The sequence below is a fragment of the Phaethon aethereus genome, assembly GCF_964289735.1.
Source record: "Phaethon aethereus genome assembly, chromosome: 4".
In the NCBI taxonomy this organism is placed as follows: Eukaryota; Metazoa; Chordata; class Aves; order Phaethontiformes; family Phaethontidae; genus Phaethon; species Phaethon aethereus.
Genome location: NC_138578.1, coordinates 15,329,421 through 15,351,878, shown reverse-complemented (window position 1 = coordinate 15,351,878; position 22,458 = coordinate 15,329,421). Strand labels below are relative to the sequence as shown.

At 42.1% G+C, this 22,458-nt stretch overlaps 1 protein-coding gene across 1 annotated transcript in view; it reads left to right on the top strand.

The window, feature by feature from the left end:
- Window positions 1–14,383: 14,383 nt before the first annotated feature.
- Window positions 14,384–22,458, top strand: part of FREM3 (FRAS1 related extracellular matrix 3) — a gene marked incomplete at both ends in the record, with an annotated part of 69,544 nt that continues 61,469 nt past the window's right edge. Inside the window, 16 exon segments of the mRNA XM_081999607.1 lie at window positions 14,384–14,563; window positions 14,683–14,730; window positions 14,734–15,103; window positions 15,106–15,248; window positions 15,250–15,360; window positions 15,364–16,209; window positions 16,211–16,222; window positions 16,226–16,343; window positions 16,346–16,641; window positions 16,645–18,028; window positions 18,031–18,538; window positions 18,540–18,592; window positions 18,595–19,202; window positions 19,206–19,343; window positions 19,347–19,452; window positions 21,347–21,436. Coding sequence (XP_081855733.1) covers window positions 14,384–14,563; window positions 14,683–14,730; window positions 14,734–15,103; window positions 15,106–15,248; window positions 15,250–15,360; window positions 15,364–16,209; window positions 16,211–16,222; window positions 16,226–16,343; window positions 16,346–16,641; window positions 16,645–18,028; window positions 18,031–18,538; window positions 18,540–18,592; window positions 18,595–19,202; window positions 19,206–19,343; window positions 19,347–19,452; window positions 21,347–21,436 — 5,011 coding nt within the window.

The following is a 22,458-nucleotide window of genomic DNA, read 5'->3' as shown; positions in this document are numbered from 1 at the left end:
GCTCGTAACACCCGAGCAGAGAATCAGACCTTAAAAGCAGTGGTTTGGAGAGGTCACTGTTTCAGTAGACAAAGTTGGCTTTATAGTGTGGCAGTTTTAAAAGAGCCCTGGTAGAGCTGTGAAAATGAGCATTTGCTACCAGCTGTAGAGGTAGGCAGCTCTTCTTTCTATGGGTTTGAATGACTTTAGTAAGTTTTTGCTCAGTTTTTTTGTATTTCTAAACTTGGGAACGTTTGTCTTACTGATAACCCAACTGAGTATTTCTCAAATTAGTCTTAAAGCTTTTGTTCCTTGCTTAGTTTCTGTTTCATATTACAAATAGATTTTGTTTGTGTGGGTGGGGGGGGGGATTGTTGTTTGGTTTTTTTAAGTTATGTGACTAAGCAAAATGTTTGTGACTCGGAGAGCTATTAGGAGGCACAGATGACATAATGCTGCCTTATCAAGGAAGAGAACAAGAAAAACCTCTGTAGCATTCCATTTCATAGGGGATAGTTTTTCTGATATAAAAGCAAAGTTTGTTTTGGTTAGGGCTCCTACCATGTCGTGGTTATGCTCCTAGCTAAAACCTACCATGAAAAGGGCACAGTGCAGAGTGTTCTTTCAGCATGTGCTACAAACCAGCAACTTCCCAGGTGCTGAGCCTTTACTGGACTCCATGAGAGGTCAGATTTTTGGTCTTGGGAAAAGCTCACTGCTTCTCTAAAACAGTTAGAGTTGTGGTGTTTGTGGATGGAGGGTAACTGTCTCCTGTGTTGGTATCACCGAGGTTCCTTGTGTGCCGTAGGGCATGCCGTATGAACAGTTGAATCTAAAATGCCACGTGATGTTCAAACTTGCTTTAAACTAGTGCAGCTATATCCTGACTTTATATCACCAAATAAATTGGTATAGCTGTTTATGTTTATAGCATGTTTATGTTTAACCCTGATTAAGCTGTTATCAGGGTTAAAGTAGTATTTATATTTTGCAGTCATAGTGAGTAAGTTTGTATATTACTTTTTAAATGAAAACTACAGCTATACATGACCCTTAAAAAAAAATTTAAAGCATCAGCTTTCAAAGACTCAAGCTGTAAATGACAACTTTTTTTTTTTTCTCAAACTTTCTTAACTGTATGACTGGGGGAATTGCTTCTGATTGGCCATAGTGACTGCAGGATTATACAAATAAATACCAGTTGGGTGAGTCTGAGTGCCTGATGGTGAGGAAGACTGGCTAAAGGGAGAGGAAACAATAGGATGCATTCTAAGTTGGTTGCAATTTTATTTACAATTCAGTGCAATTATAGTACTTTATGCTTCCTGAGAGTCTCTTACCTGTTTGTGTTAACCTTGCTTATATATCAGATGCCTTGTTTTTGCTGCTGTACCTGTGCACAGCCAGTTCTGCTTAAGCCCCTGATTGCTCACATGTGTTTAAACTGCATGTGAACCCCTGGGGTGTGGTGTGGACCTTGCAAGTTGCTATCAAGTATGGTCCATAAACTTATTGCCACTATCCAAAGCAGTGGTTTCTGAAGATGCACAATGACTGTTTCAGTCTGATGCTGTGCTTAAACAATTTCTTTACTGAGGTATGGAATCAATAAATAGAGACGAGAGCTCAGTAGTATAGAATGAAGAGCACTAGTAATGTCAATAGCCAAATCTTACTAGATTATTACAAATTTGTTATATTTGCTGTTGTATAACATTGGTATTTGTCTTTCTGTTTACACTGGCAATGTAAAGTATTGTATTGGTGAACGCTCTTGGTCTTAAACTTGATAGCCCCTCCATTGAACTGTACTAGTTAGTCTTGGAAAAAGTATTTCAAATTTAAAATAAGCTCTCCAGTTGGAACAAAATTGTTCTTGTTGCTGCTGGAGCTCCTATGAGCTTCCTGGTTGTTACCAGATTACATCCTATCTGCATCCTTAGCTGCCTCAAAGTGGTGTTAATGGGGATTTTAATATTAGCCTAGCAGACTTTCTGATCTTTTACTAAAGCTCAGAGAAGCACTTTGGTCTTAAACACTGTCTGCAGTTTCTAGTATGAAAACTCTCGTTTGATATTTAGAGCTTTGGATTTCCTGATACTTACCAGCTTCAACAGAATGTGGCAGAGCAATAGAATATGATTCTTTAACAGTTTTCCTCAGACTTTTCTAATATTTTATAGCTTGAGTTGAACAGAGTTATAACTTTGCACTGAGTTCTGATGAGATATACAAAAACCTAGAGGTAGCTTTCAGTGCAGTTTCTCATATGTATGTATCCAACATAAAGCACTTCTGCCAGCTTGCAGACCACAGAACTATCAAACTTAAAAATAATCTCAAACATGAGATTTTTTTGAATATTAGGAAGACAAGCAGTTGCTCAGAAGCAAGCGATTGCTATCTCTGCACGGTGTTGGACTCTGAATGTGTATGTGAGACTCACACTAGAGACACTATATACAACAACCTCCATGTTAGGAAATTAAACTGCCAAATGCTAACCTCAAGGGTATTGCTGAAATATACTAAAAGTCAATCAATCTGAAGCACTTGAACAGGTTGTTATCTTTGTTCTTCAACTTTTTTGGAGACCAAAGTGGCAATAAGAGTTAGATTAGATTTAGTGCTGTGATATATGCATTGTTGAGGGACTACTGGTAATTATAATTTGTCATTGCTCTATTGATGGTGCCTACATCTGGATGGGGGACTTGGAAGAAGGTAGGACTGTTATGGGAGGCTCATACAATTCCTGTAGCATCTGATTCATCTCTTGCTTTATTACTGACTCACTATATATAGTCTATATATATATATAGACTACTATATAAAGTCAATGATTTATGTATTGACTATCTAGCAATATAGTAGGGGAGAGCTGGATTGAGATCTCCTTTTACCTTAGCTGAAGGCTTAGCTTTTTGCTTTCCATGTGCAGTTGGGCATCACGGGAGAAGAATTCTGCCAGTTTTGTGCATAGTGTCTTATATGTGATGCTTTGATCAATGAGTGGTGGTGCCCCTATCTAAGCAAAACTGCTTCAAAGAGGTTTCTTGCTTTGACAGGAGAGATCTTTGTCTTTTTTTCTCTCTTTTTTTATTACTTCTTTTCTAGCCTTGTATTTGTTTTAATCTTAGTGTGAATAGTCTTCTTTTTCACAAAGTTGCCTAGCCTTTACTTACATTGTTAGTACATTACAGTACATACATACATTACAGTTCTTGTTAATAGAAGAATGACTGTATAAAATAAGTGTGTGGGGGATGTCAGATATTAAAAGGCAAGGGTGACTCTTTTGGGGTGGAAAAACAAATATGACATGGCAGTAGTTATTTCTTCTGCATATGCTCTCACTGAGCAGCAACTTTCTAGTGATGTCTTTAACATCGGTACTGTGCCTTGGAACGTGCAACAGCTAATTGGGGTGCACATGCAGGGTGCGTGAACATCCTGCTGTGAACATTCATGTCAACAATTATATATCCTGTATATGTTTTTTTCTAGATTGTATAGGTTTGGTCTTCTAAAAGACTTAACTTTAAGAAAATTTTTTCCATGCCCTAAGTCAGAAACTGTGGATTTTTCAAATCTGTTGCTGTTTCTCTGTAGCAAATGTGGTGACCAGAGTAAGCAAGAAACTGCACGCTGAAATGTTAGAAGGGGAAAAGCCTTAATAAGATGTGTTATGCTGTGTTAAGGGTAACCTGAAATTCGCCAGAGGGGTGGATTCACCTGATCTAGTCTAGCCCACATATTAATTTGGGTTGTGGGAGACCCGTGTTCGTACCCACTTTGCCTTTTGCCTCAGGCTACCTGGGGGAACGTGTGCCACAGGTTTTCTTTTTGGCACCATCCTCCTATGTAGCTGTGTTGCGTGGAGCCTGGGCTTGAACCTATCTCCCGAGTCCTGCCTGGAGTCATCTGGTTCCACTGGCTTAATGAGTGCTCTCCGCATTGTAAGTATCTACTTCACACCGCTGAAGTAGATGTCTGTGAAAAGTGTGTTTTTCTGTCAAATCAGTGCTTTCCTTTGGAAGAGAAAATTTTTTTGTCGAAAAAAAGAAAAGCAAAACCTCCAGGTGAACCCTGGTCTACTCTTCAGGGTTTATATGTTCAGTAAGTAAGTAAAAGTGCTTTCATTCTCCTCCCCTCTGGGCTGTTTTGAGTAGCTTGGTAATGTTACAAGCACCTGCATTCAGTCTTTTTTTGTCCCATGAATCTGAATAACTGTCTCATTTACCATAAATAGAAACAATGCAGTAAGAAGGAGAAGACTAATTCTAGAATCTTTTAAAGATTACACATGGGTAGAGGTATTTTGTGGTGGTGAGAAAGGGGATTATTTTTCAAATGGTTAGCATCAACAGTAGAGTACTCAAGCTTCCCTGTAAAGCAGAAAAATAAAACAAGTAGGAACTATTTCTCATTTCACAGAATAGGAATTTCAGAGAAGTACTGTTGTGATCTAGCACTGTACTTTTGTTCTGATTTTTTTAAGAAACACCAGCATCTCTGTCCTAAAGAAAGATATGGAACAGATCCCCTGAATATTGGAGAGTGCTCCCTAGAACAGAATGGAATCATTGACTACGAGCCAACTAAATCCTCTTTATATGTAACATACAACAGCTAGGACTTGAACTTGGATCCTCTCATGTCTATGGCAGGGCAGATGGTGCAGATAAGATGGGTAGCATCTGGTTTCATAGGTCCTAAGCAGACCTGTCACTGCATCAATGAGGCAGCACATCACATGCCAAAAATCCCCAGTATGTTGCTGATGATAAACCTGTGTGGAAAAACTCTGATACAAATACAGGACCACTTCAAGTCCATTCTTATAAGAATATTGAATTGTTGGGTTTGGTTTTAATTTGGATAAGCTTCTTCCATATTTCTTCATCAAAATAAGAACAATTTCAATAGTTGCTACAGAGCTTGGGAATCTTCAGGGTCAGATTCATCTCAGATTCCGAAGTTTGGGTTACACTTAGGAAAAGGACAGCACTAAAACATAACAGCACAGAGAGAAAATGGTGACTCTTACAAATTAAAATGAGGTTAAATTGAATTAAGTTTCTTAGAACTTCTGGCCAATCCCACTGCTCTTCCTATATGTTACTGTCCTTGAATCCCTCAGTCATCAAATATTAAAAATGTAATTTTCTCCTTTAAAATATGACAAATTGCAAATTCTTAGAGCCACCCAACTGCTTTTGGTTTTGTAAATATGGGAAGTAAGTCTCTAGAGTGGCAGTAGCTTCTAACAATTGTGAGTGAGCAAAAAGTTATCAAATTATACTCTGCTAAAGATTGTATCTAAAGAAAATTTTGCTGGTTTTGTAGTAAAGTTGCTAGGTTGCAGATTTGATGAAAACAAAACCAATTGACAAAAAGGGCCAGATTGCCACGGAGTACCAAGTTTATGTAATCCATCCTGATTTAGAATGAAGTAGTTATGTAATCCATCCTGATTTAGAATGAAGTAGAGCAAAGATAGGAAGAAATTATTTGGCATATTTTGGATAGAATTTACATGATGAAATGAGGAAAGAAACTTTTTTATATAGGATTTTAAAAAAATCCTTATAAGTATTTAGTGGTTTATTGCTGTATTTATTGCTGTATTTCTGTATTATGGTAAAATACATGGCATTTGCTTTAGCTTAAGGTTTCTTTAACTTCCATTGGCTGACTTCCTTGTCTATTTTTCATACCCACGAACTTTCATAGGTGGTGAGTTGCATTCTAAAATGGTATAGTTTCCATTCCAGTAGGGCGACAGCTAGAGGAGCACCCACCTCTCAAACCGCTACAGTGAACAGTGGATCACAAATGTGCTCCTTTTCAACTCTGCATTGTGTCTGCTTCACACAGAGGTGAACAGGCAGCTCCTCTGTGTGCGTGAAAGAGTTAAAGCTTTCTAGCCATTTCTCCAGTTTTACCTGGAGTACAGTGGGCTGCTTGCATGAAAAGCTGGCTAGTCTACCTGAGCAGATCTCGGCAGCTATTGATTCTGTAATCCTCTCTGATGTTGGTAGTGCTCATGTGAACAACCTTGTTGACATTTTCCTAGTTGCTCTAAAGAGTACTAAGAGATATTAAGATGAGAAAGACTAGCCTATTCGTTTCAAAGAACCCAATATATGGTTTGGGATTTAGTTATTTAAGATGGAAGGAAGATTATAGGCCGTAGACTATTAGATAAATTAACAACCTGACCTACCTGGGCGGAAGTTTGTATCTTCTATATATTCAGGAAATGTCACAGAGGAAGCACCTGCAGCATGAAGGAGGGAAAGAAAAAACCTGTGCCATGCACTCAGTAAACATGTCTGGGTAGGTACTTGGCCACCAGAAATCACACACAGATGAAGTGTGTGTACTCTGAAATGTTTTTGAAACTTGAATGCGACGAATAAAAGGCTACTTCTGTTACTACACTTCTTCAAAGGTGCACATAACCACTGGGATCTCACTACATTTGTATATAAGCAGTTTTAAAAAAGGGACATTTTAAACATTTTAGAATACTTTATGTATTTATAGAAATATGAATCTATGAAATAGCGGTGTCTAGACTTTGGTCATGGTCTTTACATTCTTTCTCTTAATTGAGGTATAAGGCAATATCTGTTTCTGTTCTGGACTGTCATGTGTTATTAGAGAAATTATCCCTGATCTTATTTTCACAGATAGTCACTGGATATGTTCATCATTTTTTAACTATGTTAAATTGATTTGGAAGGCACATTCAAAATATGCCTCTCCTAATACAGCTGTCTAGTTCTACCTTTGTGTTCTGGAGCAATTATTTTTGAGGTCCATGAGATGTTAACTTTCTTGGCGAGAAGAGTGGTGGTCTTGTTACATGCCTGTACTAATCAGGCAGTCTGGGAATGCATTTAAAGGCAAATGTACTCTGCACAGGGTAGAACTGGGGGGTGTGTGTGTGAGCACATGGTTTTAGGTGACTGCCTTTCCCCTTCACTCTGCAGAACCTGTCTCTGTGTGGGAACTGGGCAGAACTGTCCAAGGGTGTAGCTGGAGCCTGTAGCCAGATACCAAAGACTTGTTGTTTCCCCCTCTCCTTGTGGTAGAATACAGTTTTGTCTGGGCAGAATGGTTTGGATCTGACACTAACGTTTAAGATTACGCAAGTAAAAAGTTGGTCTTTTCAAAACCTGTAACTGTTTGCAAGCCTTGTCTATGTACCCCAGAATGCTACCGCAAATTAGTAAAGGGACAGCAAGGCCGTGAGTTTAGGAGCCTTGTGCACAGGGGAGCTTCCTTGATGTTTGTATGTGTCACTGCGCAGTTGCTCCACCTTGCCAATCAAACTCAGTGAAGCCACTGGCTCCATCGTCAGGGAAAGTTATGGTATGAAATGCCTGTTGGAACATTCCATGGGGAGCTCCTGGACTTCATTTGTGCTCTTCAGCTGCAAGATGCAGAGAGCCTAAAGAAGTCCTGAGGATGGCAGCTGCAGCACTGGGTTTTTTTCCCCTGTTTAAATGGAATAGACCTATCTAAAAATTGAATAGTATTCAATTACTTTCAATATCAAATTGCTACCTGTTTTTTTTAATTACATCTGACTAAGAGCTAATCAGTCTGTGAGGAAAAGAATATTATACATAGACTACTTAGTGTTTATATTTTCAATTTTAATATAGAAGGAAGAACCTGTATATAGCTTTAGCTGGTTATAGACTGCTTAGGAAACATCATCACAATGTTTGTAGCTGTTTTGTAGTAACTACAAAGTTCTTAATTAGTAACTGTATTTTTACAATAATATGCAAAATTGTTACATGAACATCATGAAGCCATTTTATGCACTTGTACAATGTTGGAAGATTCTCAAGTCTAGGTGAAGACTGACCATTCATAACTTTATTTAAATAAATTTCAGAGGGAGCTCTCTTATTCTACATATGGATTTAATACCTTATGACCTCATAGTAATACTGTGATTTAACCCTAAAATAATTTTACATGAAAAGCTTCTAACTAGTGCATTTGTTTGGTTTCATTTGTCATATCTGCTCATCCAGAATGCAAGGAGCCCTGTGCTTTAACATGAAGTATATAAGTCAGCACTTCGGCTGGGGGTAGGGGGTGTTGCATGAATGATCATTTCAGATCCCATGACATCTTGTCTGAAATAAACTCGGGGAAGCAGGCCTTGACAAATGTCCTTGCATCTTGCAAGACTGACAGCCTCAGGTTAAAGAAGAAAGAGTACTTCTCATGGTCATGGTTTGTTTTTTTTTTAATGTCAATAGCCTCCTTTGAAGATAACCATACCTAAAGACTGTTATCTCAAGCAATATAGTCAATTCTTGTTGATTTATGGGGGAGAGGGGAAGGAAGAATGAACAAGTGTGCAAGGTCCCAGTATCCATCAATATAAGTCTGATTTTGAGTCAAAGAAGTTAATCTTAAGGTTATTCCTATTGCTATTTCAGTAGCCTCTTGGATACTTTTGTTTTCCTCTATTTAAAAAGTGAGGAGTCATTACGCTGATAGAAAAAGCACTTGAGCATTTGCTGAATCTCCAGTTGTGGAATTACTTAAAACTATAGAAATTAAGCACTGTACTAATTAACTTGATCTTTGTTAGGTTTTCTGCAATCTTTTTTCCTTTCTCTACTGTAAGTGATTTTTGCTTTCTGAGGATATTCTTAGCACTCCACTTAGACATGTATTAGCTTACTGGCCCTAGCAGATCTCTCTCTCTAAAATAAGGTGCACAAGTGGATACCTCTGGGTTCATGGTGAAGTTCCTAAGAATCCGCAGCTATTCCTCCTTATGTTGACAAGACTTTAGTTAGTGCAGGAATCAGATGGAAATTTATTAGGAACTGTGAAAGGGCCTTTAGGTACTTTAAAAAAACCCAAAAAACCTCTCAAAGGTATATGCTTTATATAGGAAGTTGCAGCAGGTGTTCTTCTGACTCTGTGTGTGTTCATCTATATGGTCAAAATGCCTAGGTTCTACGGGCTGACTGTTCTCTGCTGGATTGCTATGCACCCTGAATTTAGGGAAGGTTCTTCAGTGATGTTTTCCACTCCAAAAGTTACCTCTCTGCTTTTTTTTAACTTGCATGAGAATTTCTAAAGGGGTCTAGAATACAATAGAAGAACGGATTTCAGTAGTGCAATCGTAAGACCTTAGCCTGGAACTGAGGTTTATAACCTTGTTCTAGCTCTTGAGTTTTTAAGGACTACAGTGTTGCCATCCCCAAAGTCCTATAAAGCTGCTGGGTTTCAAAAATTGAATTTTATACATATATACATACACCCACATTTATCTATACACAGTCAGCTGATCAGGACAACTGTTCCCAATCAAGAGCATTGCAGAAGGTACAGCAGAAGCATTTCAACATCTTATTTTACCAGAACAGGTACATATATTTCATAGTATGTGATCTTGCAGATCCACTCTATTTTCTTCCTAAGTACTTGGTTCCCTGTGAGCTGTCAAGTGCAGCAAGTCTGCTGCCTGAAAGTGCAGGTACATGCTTGCTCTCATTCATTCATCCAGTTAGACCCTATGGCATGATACAGTATAGCTTAGTATGTCCTAACGTGATGTAACATGTGACAGAGTTTTTATCTTCTGTTGAAGATAAACATGGCAGATAACGTTGGAACTGCATTAATTGGGGGGGTGGCCCTGTATGAAATTCAAAGATAGCATGCAGATGATGCAATCATGCATGCGGAAACTGGCTGTGAAGTGCTAGGGATTGGTGCACTCCTCACAGCCTCAAACAGGGATGTTTGGCATCTTGTGTGTGGGCAGAAGAAAGGTAGGTCACGCAGCAAAAGTTCTCTTAAGATATTGAGCAGGATCCTGGTGCTTTCAAACCAGGCATCTCATCTGCATAAGGTAGAATTTTTTTAAAGAGAGCCCTTGCTGACTCTTATTGTTATCAAAATCACGTTAAGTGGAAGTAGCACTAGTATGCTCAGCCTTGCAAAGCAGTATTTGACTGACACTACTACTATGGAATTAAGATCTAATGACTTCCAGGGTGGGGAACAGATGTTTAATTTGATCATTGCTGCATCTCATACTGCCATTCACAAATGAAAGAAACATATTAAAATGCACTTGCAGTTATGCACTTAGCAAAATAGTTATATTCATTAGGTTAATTCAGTAAAATACTTATTTCTATGCTTTGATTTTTTTGTTTAGATTCATTCATGTTTTCAAATTTGAATACCTTCAAGAGTCCCTTCCCTGCAACTACTGTCTCCAAGACTAATCCAAGAAAACGCTTCCTCTTACCTCACTTCAAGATGTGATATACAAAAAGATGGGCTAATGCTACTAGCTTGAGTATTCTCTTGGTTGTTTTTTTTTAAAAACCAAAAAACAAACCCCCTTGAAACCAGGCTAGATGGAAAGGACTGTCCCCAACCACTGAAGGGTCCAGACAGTAAGACTGGAGCCTTAAATTGGAGTAAGCTGGAGCTGTACAACCAACAGTGAATTTGGAGGCAACTGGGCAACAAATTCCAAGGTAAGCAAAAATATCAATCTATTGTATCTCTGTGTATTTCCACACACTTAACGGATGCTTGTTAAGGCTTGCTTATAATGCTCACTGTTAGGCATAAGAAATAGCCTAACCATCAGGAAGAGTTTCTGGAAGATGTAGTGTCTGTTTTTAAAATGCTTCCTCATCACTGATGTAGCAAATATTCACTCAAGCATCTTTCTTGTTGCAATTTTATGTATATTCGTGTGACTGTGAAAAAGGATCTTGGAGTGATTGCTGTAAGTATCATTCTGTGGAAAAATCTGTCTGCTGTTTTGGGCTGCAGATCATAATTTCCATGGTAATTGGCTCTGAAATTTTAACTCCCAACACATCAGAAGGTTGCAACAGGGAACTGTCAGATTGGCTCCACCTACTTGGTTACTAGAGGTTAACATGTGCTTATGTATCTAAAATTAATTATAGTTGTGTGATTTTAAGCAAAATTTTGATTCAGAAGGGAACACTTGCAAGGAGTTCCTTAACTTCACATTTTTTTAAACAATTTGTCAGTGTAACACTTAAACTAAGATATACTGTTTTTTTAATGGAACAGGTGGAGATTTTCTTTTCCAGCTTAATGAACCCTCTAAGCAACTATTTGTGCTTTCCTTTAGAACTTGAGGACCTAGCTATGTATGTTGTGCTACACCAAGGTTTGGACTGTCTCCTAGCTATGAATGCCTTATGCTCTACTGTGAATGGAGAGCAGAAATGCTCTTGAGCCTAATTTGGGATCAGGAGTATTAATAAAAGATATGTAGAACATAGAGGAAAAATGGGCAACCTCCTTTTTTTTTTAGTTATAGGTATGCTACCAAACACTGGACTGCAATGGTGATAAATCAAGATCTCTAGAACCTTTCACTGATATCAAAAGCATCCGTATTTTATTGACTGTCTGATCTCTACTGTTAGTCAAAATTTGCTTTAATGTTGGAATACAGTGGTTTGGTTTTTTTAACGGGAATATGATTGTAGGAAGGAAGCTACTTGACTATATTTGAGGCACAATGAAGCTATTTGAGCGAGTAAAATTTTGGTTTTGTTTGACAGATTTTTTTAACTTGATTTTAAATATTTTGTATAATTAACATTGATCCAAAACCCATCAAAGTCAACTGAGAAGTGATGGCAGAACTTAAAGGGCTTTGAATTGGGTTATATGAGCTGGACAAATGAATACTCCTTTTCTGCAAATACATATGAAAGCATTTCCACCAATTTTAACATGTAGTATGTTAAATGTAGACCTGTGTCTACATACTTATAGGACTGGGCTTCAGTAACTGTCCTGGTTTCAGCCAGGATAGAGCTGGTTTTCCTCACAGAAGCTAGTATGAGACTGTGTTTTGGATTTGGGATGAGGAACTGTTGATAATGTGCTGATGTTTTGGGTTGTTGCTGAGCCGTCAAGGACAGTCCAGCTTCTTGTGCTGGCCTGCCAGCGAGCAGGCTGGGGGTGCACGGGGAGCTGGGAGGGGACACAGCCAGGACAGCTGACCCAGACTGGCCAAAGAGATATTCCCTACCATACGACGTCATGCCCAGTGCATAAACTGGAGTTGGCCGGGGGGCGGAAATCGCTGCTCGGGGACGGGCTGTCAATCACGGGGTGGTGAGCAATCTCTGTATTGGGCCTCACTTGTTCTTATACATTCCTTTGTTGGTATTATCATTATTGTTCCCTTCTTTCTTTCTGTCCTATTAAACCATGTTTATCTCAACCCACGAGGTTTTTCCTAATTCTCTCCCCCGTCCCGCTGTGGGAGGGAGAGTGAGCGAGTGGCTGCGTGGTGCTTAGTTGCCGGCTGGGGCTAAACCACAACAGTAACGTAAGAAAGATGAAGAATTTTAAAAGTCAGTGAAACAAAGAGGAGAAAATGATTCTTGTACTGTGTACAAAGCCAAGAATAGGTATGAGCAAGGCAGTCAGAACCATTGTGTGCGGTTGGGATTTAGTTTGTCAACATTTTAATGTCAGGTTTCCATAACTTCATAATACATAATTTACTTTTTTCTGATGTACGCTCACATTTCTGATAAATCATACTACCTCATAACAAACTGAAAGATAGAAGCAGGTTGAGCCCAAATACATGGGAAAACAATTCCTCAATTTTACCTGCCCAACACGCTCTTGAGATAAAAATTGTAACTGAACACATTTCTCATTCTGTTTATTATAATAGGAAAATTTGTCTTACTTTCCAGGAAACTAGATGGAAACGGCATGCAGTCTTTGAGTTCTACGCAGACCCTGTGTACTGGTACTGTGCCTTATAGAACAAATGCCTAGACTTTATTAAGGATGGAAAAAATGCAAATTCTGTGAACTTTGCATGCTTGTGTATATATGTAGACGTACACACAGGTTTCAATGGGTAACTTGGGTTATTGGTTACATGGTTCTAAGAAAGAAAAGAATTTGGCATAATGGCTTTGAATCTATCAAGAACAGAAAACCCCTTTGTATCTGTAAGTGATTATTCAGCAACATCTTTGTTACTCATTAGTCCAGTTTTATTTGCCCAGAAATATCCTGTTGGCTTGAGGAAGATAAGCTGAACATATTTAGACTCCTGAAGGGTCAAGTCCCAGTAAAAGTGTCAACCGCACCAGGGGCTCAGTCCTCAGCCTGGAGAACACTTCCATGGCGTACAGAACTGCTGTCTAGTGTACGTGGAAAATTAGGTATGAGAAAGTCCTTATGCTTAAAAAAAAGACATTGATAAAGTAATAGCAAATGATTGTATAAACCTTGTACTAAATCAGGGAAGTATACTTGGTCTCCCTATGCACTGTATTTTCAAATATGTGTTGATATTAAGATACCAGAACACAAGTGAAATACTTAAGAATGGTACTTAAGAGTGGGTAACCAATTAATCTTAATGCATGGTAGGACTCAGTAACTTGCTGGTATTTTCCTGAAGAATTTGGGGGAAAAAAATTGTAAACAGTAAATAAAAGCTTTAAGCAACCTGTCCCTTTAATGAAATAGTAGGTTAAATGTCCAAAATATTAAAAAGTGCAGTAGTAGTTCCAACTGCAATCTTGGGGGTTTTTAAGGTTTTAGCATTTTTATCTGCTGTTCCCAGCCAAACGCCTGAGCAAGGACTGAGTACCTGCAAGTGCAACTGTCTAGGAATGGTCCCAGGTAGAGTGCAAACTCCCCAGGCTGCTCTCACTTTTCTGGCTGTGAGGAATTGCTCAGCAGTAAGCACGCACCCTCCAGTCGCGGGGGCTTTGCTGATTTTCCCCCCCTTTTACTGTCCGCACGTAGCGCAAACTGTATGCCAGGTTTGGGGTGAAGGGGAGGAAACTTCTGTCTGTACGGAAAGATGAAATATCAATAGCCCCTTCTAGAGCACGAAGGGATGGTCGTGTTGGCTTTGAAATTCTGCATCTGCGCCTCTCCAGACTGAATTTGTTTCCCCCGTGAGAGGAAACTTGTACTTCGGCTTGTCAGCCGGCTGGCCGCTGGCAGGCAGGCGCTTGCGGGAGCCCCCGCGGGCTCTGCTGCCCCGCCGCCCCGTCTGCCGCCGGGTGACCGCTCCCCTCCGCCTCGCTCCTCCTGACCCGCTCTCCCCATCTACCTCTCTCCTTATTTGCCGCCCACCATCTCTCTGTAGCCCGAGGGAGCGCGGCTGCGGCCGTGCCTGCGCCGGGGCGACCTTGCTGCCCGGCCGCCCCAGCGGGGGTCGGCTGCTGCTGCAGCGCTGGGGGAGGGCCCTTCGGCCTCCTCCCCAAACCCTGTAGTAGCCTTTAGTAGGCTACTAAACCCTTTAGTAGCCACGGCGGGGTGGGGGCGGCGCAGGGCGCCCCGCAGCAGCCGGGCCATGGCCGAGGAGCGCCGGGGGCGTCTGGCCGCGGCGACGCTGCTGCTGCTCGGGCTGCTGAGTGTGCGGGGTGGCGGCGGAGGCCGCGGCGGAGCCCGTCGCCTCTGCTGTCCTGGTCTCCAAGCAGGGGCTGCGCATCCCCCTCGGCTGCTCCGTCTCGCTCGACCCGGCGCGGGCCTGGTGCTGCGGTGCGGCCGGGGGACAGGTGTGCCGTGGCGGCGCTGGGGAGCGGGCCGGGCCCGCAGCCCGCCGGCTCCCTGCATTCCCCGCACTTCCCGCGTACCTTCGCCCGCGGGCAGGTCACTTACACCCACTTCGAGGCCCGTAGCCCCGGCCGGTACTGCTTGTGACTCCAGCTCCGCTATGACTCGCCCCGCCGGACGCTTGTCGTGCCCTTCACGCTGGAGGTGGAGGTGCTCTTCCAGCAGCTGCGGCTGCTCAGCCGCAACCTGCCCCTGCCCGTGGAGAAGCTGCGGGATCTCAGCGCCCCCCTGGACGACAAGGTGCTGGGCTTCCTCGAGGGCGACACCGGCCAGCGCTGCCGTCTCACCCTGCTGCCCCCCGAGGCCGCCGGCGCCGGCCCGCTACCTGCCTACGGGCGGCTGCTGGACGCCGAGGGGTGGCCCTTGCCCACCGGCTACAGCGGAGACTGCTCCGCCGTGCTGGAAGCGGGGATCTGCTACCAGCACACGGCGGCCACTGCCTCCCTTGGCCGGGACTGCATCCGGGCAGGGTGTCCTTGTTGCCTGCCGCCGGCCCGGAGTGGCGGGAGTACTTCCAGGTGGTGGTGTGGGTCCACGAGGGAGCTGGCAATATGCTGCCTAAGCCCAGCCTCCTGGCGCTGCTTGTGATGGAGGTGGACCAGATTTGCACTCACAGCCCTCACCCTGGACATGCTGCCTGCTGAGGACCTGGAGACCCCCCTGGACTTCCTGATCTTCAACCTCACCTCTGTCTGGGCCAGTGACCCATGGCAGTAAGGCTTTCTGCTTAGCACTGATGACCCCAGCTGCCGCCTCTTTGCCTTCTCACAGCGGGAGGTGAGAGCTCTGAAGATTGCCTACCAGCCCCCTACCCTGGACTCAGACCAAGACCAGCTTTTCCAGGTAGAAATGGAAGTGATGGACCCTGACGGTGCCTTATCGGAGCCTTTTGCTTTCATGATCCTGGTAAAACCCATGAACACATTGGCCCCTGTGGCCACTTTCAGTCATGTGGCTGGCCTGCACCTGATGCTCTTTGAGGGCCAGTCATGGCCCCTGTCTGGCAAATTGGAGATCAGTGATGGGGACAATCTGAAAGAGGTGAAGGTCTGGGTCACACGGGGTCTGCGGTACGGGAAGCTCAAGTTACTGGGTGTACCACCCAGCCACTTCACTGCTGCAGAGCTAGCAGCAGGGCAGGTGATTTACCAGCACGATGGCGGTGAGCACAGCTACAGTGACAACATTGTTTTCCGCATGGCAGATGGGCAGCACCAGGTCGAATTTCTGTACCCCAACACCATTGCTCATGATGATGATCAGCCGCTGCTGCTGAATGTGAATACGGGGCTGATGATGCTGAGTGAGCACCAGATTGTCCAAATCTCACCTTTTGTCCTCAGTGCCACAGACATTGACTCTGATATGTCTATCCAATTTGTCCTGGTTGAGGACTTCTCAGTGTCCCTACTACACTCCCACTGCTTTGGTGAGCTGCTGCTGCATCAGATAGAGCCACCAGAATCTTATGAGAACAAAGAAAGCGGAGCAGGGTTGGAGAATGACTCTTCTTCCTCCCCCTGGCACTTTGTGGAGGATGAACATGTCTATGAAAGAGTGGTGAAATGAGTGGCTGTAGCAGGACATCCTTGATGGGAGGCCATTCTTCAGGCACACGGGAGCTCACAGTGCCAGCCCAGTGATGGGCCGCATCATGTTCCAGCTGCAGGATGACAACGATCCCCATAACCAGTCGGGGGGCATGTGCTCACTGTCGAAGTCCAACCAGTAGACAACCTGTCACCTGCACTGTACCCAGGTAGTAGCCTGCAGATGACAGTGCAGGAGTACCAGCTGACTGTCTTTAAGAAGCACTGTTTACGGTACGCTGACCTGGATACAGATGACAGAGAGCTGACGTACACTTTACTGACACTCCCAACTGACACAGATGACCACTCTGTGGTCATTGGAGAGATTGTGTTGGCCAAGAGTCCTGAGACATCTGTTACACATTTCACCCAAGCTCAGGTCAACCACCATAAGGTGTTGTATTGACCCCTGGATCAGGAGCTGGGGATCACACCACGGGTGGCTCAGTTCACATTCCTTGTAGAGGACTCAGCTGGCAATTTTCTACAAGGTACCTTTACTCTCTTCCTGCAGCCAGTGGACAACCAGCCACCTCAGATCACCAATACTGGCTTCACTGTGCTTGAGGGTAACAGCTTCCTCCTCCCCAGCAATCAACCGGATGCCACAGATGAGGACACATCTGCAGACCAGATTGTCTTCACTGTAACTCAAGCTCCGGAGAATGGCCATCTACACTATCTGGAAGAAGGTCTGATGGTGCAAGGGGAATCCTTCCTGCTAGATGACATTGCTGGTGGGTGCATCGCCTATAAGCACAATGGTGATGAGTTTGCCAGTGATTCTTATCAGTTGGAAGTGAGCGATGGAGTCCATCATGTGCTAATCACAGTCAAGATTGCTGTGAGGCCTGTGGATGACGAAAACCCAAGTATCGGTCTCCCTGGTGGTCACAGACAGGTGGGACCAGCCATTGATGTTCTGGAAAATGGTGTTACTAAAATTACTATGTCGCTTATCCAGGGTACAGATGAGGATACAGATGACTTGGTGCTGACTTTCATTGTGCAGGATCCACCCAAGTTGGGTGACATCCTTATGGATGGAGTGCGATCAGAAAAGTTTACCCAGCATGACCTCATCAGTGGAGTAGTAGCCTACGCTCACACCAGTGCAGAGATTGGCTTGAAAAAGAGGTATGATTGCTTCAATCTCACCATTTCTGACTTCTCCAGTGAATGGGTGGTGGGAGGCAGCACAGTACAAAGGGTGCGTGTGGCTGTAACTGTGTTTTTAGTGGACAGCATTGCACCTGAAGTGATGGTTGCAGCAGAATGGCTCACTGTCCTCGAGGGAGGGAAGAGCACTCTAACTCTGGATCATCTGGATGTGGAGGATGTAGATACTCCCACAGATGATATCTTGTGCATTGTCACAATTCAGTCCACTTCAGGATATTTGGAGAATGTCTCTCCACCTCCAAGGTCCGAGAAGTCTAGAGCTGGTACTGCCATTAGTGCTTTTTCCATCAGAGATATTCGTCTGGGCCATGTCAACTATGTGCAGAGCATTCACAAAGGGATGGAGCCTGTGGAGGATAGATTCACTTTCCAGTGTTCTGATGGTGTTAACTTCTCACCTCATCAGTACTTCCACATTGTCATCATTCCCACCAATGATGAAAAGCCAGAGCTGTTTGTACATGAATTCGTGGTGCTTGAGGCGATGAGCCTGGTGATTGACACCCCCATCCTCAAAGGAGCTGATGCAGACGTGCCTCCAGATGAGCTGCGTTTTGTTATTACTGTCCCTCCTAAGCATGGGCAGATTGTGCAGCAGCTGTCCACAGGCCTGTTCACAGCTTCACCCTGGAGGAGATTCAGGAGGCTTCCAGCATTGTGTATGAACATGATGACTCGGAAACGAAAGAAGATAGATTCCAAATTCAGCTGACTGATGGACACCACACAATGGAACAGAACGTGCCAATTACGGTGATCCTGATAGATGATGAGACCCCCAGGATGGCAACCAATGGTCTGGAAGTAGAGATTGGCAAGTCAAAGGCCATCTCTAGTCAAGACCTTAAAGCCACAGACATTGATTCAGAGGACAAGAGCCTTGTCTATGTCATCCGTTTGGCACCTGCGCAGCGTTTCTTACAGCATCTGAACAGGCAAGAAGTGCTGTGCAACATTACACAAGGCACAAACTTCACACAAGATGATTTAGACCAGGGTTTTATCCACTATGTTCATACTGGCCTAGATAGAGTACGTGATCTGATTAAATTTGATGTTACTGATGGTATTAATGCCTTGATAGACAGGTACTTCTATATTACCATTGGTAGCCTTGATAGTCTTCCCTGAGGTGATCAACAAGGGTGTAACTCTGAAAGAAGGTGGAAAGGTGACACAACTGATCTGCTCAGCGCAAGTGATGTTAACAGTCCTGATGAAAATTTGTGTTTTGCTGTCACTCGCTCCCGAACCCAGGGCCATCTAGAGAGTTCAGACAGTCCTGGAATACCCATTGTTTCCTTCACTCAACTCCAACTTGCTGGCAACGAGATCTACTACATTCACACTGCAGAGGATGAGGTGAAGATGGACAGTTTTGAGTTTGAAGTGACAGATGAGTATAACCCAGTCTTCCGTACCTTCAGGGTCTCCATCACAGATGTGGACAATAAAAAGCCAGTACTAACTATTGGTGACCTGGTTCTTGAGGAAGGGGAGACCAGGCTGATTACCCCTTTTGAGCTGACTGTGGAGGATGGGGATACACCTGACCATTTACTCCTATTCACTGTCACTCAGGTTCTAGTGCATGGCCATATTTTGTACAACAGCAGCTACCTAGTCACCAGCTTCACCAAACAAGACTTGAATGAGAATCTTATCAGCTACAGACATGATGGTACAGAAACCATCCAGGATAGTTTCTCCTTGTCTGTGACTGATGGAACACACACAAACTTTTATCTTTTCCCTGACACTAGCAAGGAGATCCATCAACCCTAGATGATGAGGATTCAGATCAGTTCATTGGACAACAGAGTGCTGCAGTTGGTAGTGAACAAGGGTGTTCCTGCTCTAAGAAGACTTCCTGCTGGGCACCTAGGCTTTCTGATCACTAGTAAGGCACTAAAGGCAGAGGATTGAGACAGTCCACACAAGCTGTTGAAATACAAAATAACAGATAGGCCCAGGCATGGCTTCATTGTTAATACTGGCCTTGGAAATGAGAGCATTAGAACGTTTATGGAAGGTTGGTGCTCATGGTTGTATTTGCTTATAAACACTTGGCTCAACGAGCTGTCATTTTGTGTTATGTTATTTGAATCTTTGTTTTGGGGATTTAGGAAGTAATTTATTTTAAAATATGAAGTTTATGCAAATGTTCAGAATTATAATACATGCATTTTAGAAATGAAGCTTTGTTTTACCTATGAAGACACGATAGCAAAGTTATGTATTGTATGTGCATGCATTAATGTTTCCTACTGTGTGTTAAATATACATCTTACCAGGTACAGAGCATGGTACTGCTCATAAGAAGATGGGATAAAATCTGAAATGATGATTTGGAGATCCCGCTCCAGGTTTTTTTGAAGACTTAAGTACCTGTTTGCCTGCCTGGAAATTAAACCCAGGCTCAAAAATCACTGTTGTCTTCAGAGAAAATTGTTTGGAAATGTGCTTAACATTTCTGCACATCACTGGATCTAGTACTTAAAAAAAGAAAAAAAAAAAACAAAAACAAAAACATAGGGGACACCCAGTATAGCCTCAGGAGTTTGGGTGACATTTTGTGTGATTCTGTTCCACAGAGAAAGCTCAGTAGGTAGCGAGGCCTCCTCTGGGTCAGCTCTACCAAACCTGTGCAGAGGGAAGAGCCTCAGAGGATGGTGGGGCACAGCAATGGCAGCCAGACTCTATAAATATTCCTGTGCTCCAGCCAATCTTAGGGATTTTGCTGGATTTAGGACTGTCATTCATCTGTCCTGCATAGAATAATATGTTGAAAGCTTTCACAAGGGAACTTCTAGCCTAGACTTTGCCTACCTCCAGTGTGCTTTGACTATCAGCAGGGGGGGACAATATTTACCAAAATTCTAATTAGACACTATAATAGGATTAGAGGTCTCCATTATATTTATGTGCTCAAGTATGTTACCTTTCTTCTGCAAAAGAAAACAATCCGGGGAGAGAAAAAGTCTTTATATGTATTTAACTATAATTTCCAGACAGGTTGTAGCTTTAAGATTATATGATAACACAATTTATTTTTTTAAAGCCTGCAGTTCATCTGCCAAGCTACAGTGTTGTGAAAAATCATTTGCCATTCATTCAAGAATGTTTTATACATTTTCAGTTGACAGAAAATATCCAAATCTGCCATGCCAGAACAAGAGCAACTGGTAACCCCAGGGGAGTAAGTCTCTTAGTAGATCAGAATTAGCTCTAGAACAGCTTAATGTTGAATGGAGTTTAAAGAACACTTAGGTATATCCCAAACATTTTTGTATCAAATGAAATTGTTGTTTATTTAACTAAAATAAAAGCAAAAGTAGAAGACTTGCCTGAAGTCTTCACATTGACGAAATGTGGCACAGGCTAATACACCTGCAACTTTAGGGTAATAGAAATATCCTGATGGTTTTCCCTTATTCTCTGGGAATATCGAATCAAAATTTTATTGACTTTTAGACCTATTTCTGCTTTAATACATTCTTGTATTCATTCCCAATGTACCTGCAACAGTTCTGTGTGTCACAGAACAGCTTAAAAAAATTGATTAAATTGATCTTAAAAAATGAGCAGATCTTTACTCCCAATAGATTTGATTTAGTTATAGCAAAGTAATCCTTCCTAATGTGCTGAAACAAGGATGTGACTTTAGTATTAAAAAAATAAATATTTATGGGGAAACTATATCTCACTACCATTGTTCTTTGAGCTAATAACTAAATTTATGTTGCGTTGCTGAGTATAGACCAGTGTCAGAAGTCATGCCACATTGTACAAGTTTGCTGAAATGCTTTATCCACAAATTAGCCAACTTATTACTAAATAATCAAATAGTAAAGATAGAATGAACTATGTCCTATATTCTGTAGTAAAAATTCTATGATGATTCATTTAGCATGTTCTTTTCTTAGCCAATATTGATGAAATGAAGATCAGCTACATCTTGAAGGAAGGTGATAACGCTACCAGGGACATCTTCTATTTCTCCATTGAAGACAATGGTAAGATTAAGATGCTTAATTATACGTATCTTAGAATCACACCATCTGGAAGATTGTTCATGTTAAACAAGTCATCTATTACTTCTTTATAAGTAATATGTAGAAGTGCCATGAACACATAGAAACACAAATCAGAATATTTCATTAATTTGAACATATAATGTCACAATTAATGCAAACTCCTATGGCAAGCTGTGAAATCATAGTGGGATATACTGTTGTCACAATACTGTTTGTTCAGTGGCCTTTATGGAGGACTGTTAGCAGTGACAGTCAATCCCTCACAGTCAGCTGTGCGTGTTACAAAAATTCAACTGTGGAAGGTGGAGCCCTGGTGGTTTTGGAATCATGGCCAACTACTGAATCAAAAGAGAAAATTAACGCTAACCTTTGTTAAATAAGGAGGGTTCAGCTGATCTAGATTGTGGCTGAGAGCCTGGCAAAATGGTAAGATAGGCTGGTTAAGTCCATTTTGCTCTTTTTTATACAGAAGCACATCCTTGTTTTGCATTAATTGTTATTGTTTTGGAGGCGTCAGTGGATCAGTGATTATTTCTACCAACTGATACATGTATGTTGCATTTTTTTGCATATTGCTTTGATGACTTTGATTTTAAAGTCTGTTTTGTTCTGTTTGTGTGTTGTTCTTTTCCTGTAGGCTGCAGTATTTTTCTCCAATCATGCACATGAATTAAGTTTACTGAGAATTTATCAAAATTTTACACAAGTTCCCCTTAATTAAAGGGAGGCAGGAAGAATTGTAAACTACTTTTGCAATTTGGTTAAATACCTTCTGCATAAGGATCTGCCTTTACAATAATCCCTGTAAACTTTCTGACAAGTTTGATGTAATCCTGAGTGTATAGAACATGTCAGAATAGCATTCTAACACAGCATTTGAGAGAAAGTTAAATTTGTAAGTATTTTCTAATGGGCCTCAAAACAAATCTGAAACACCATTAAAATATTTTGTCCAAAATTGGCAGACTCTGGCTGTCCTATAACATTGGTTATGAGGATAG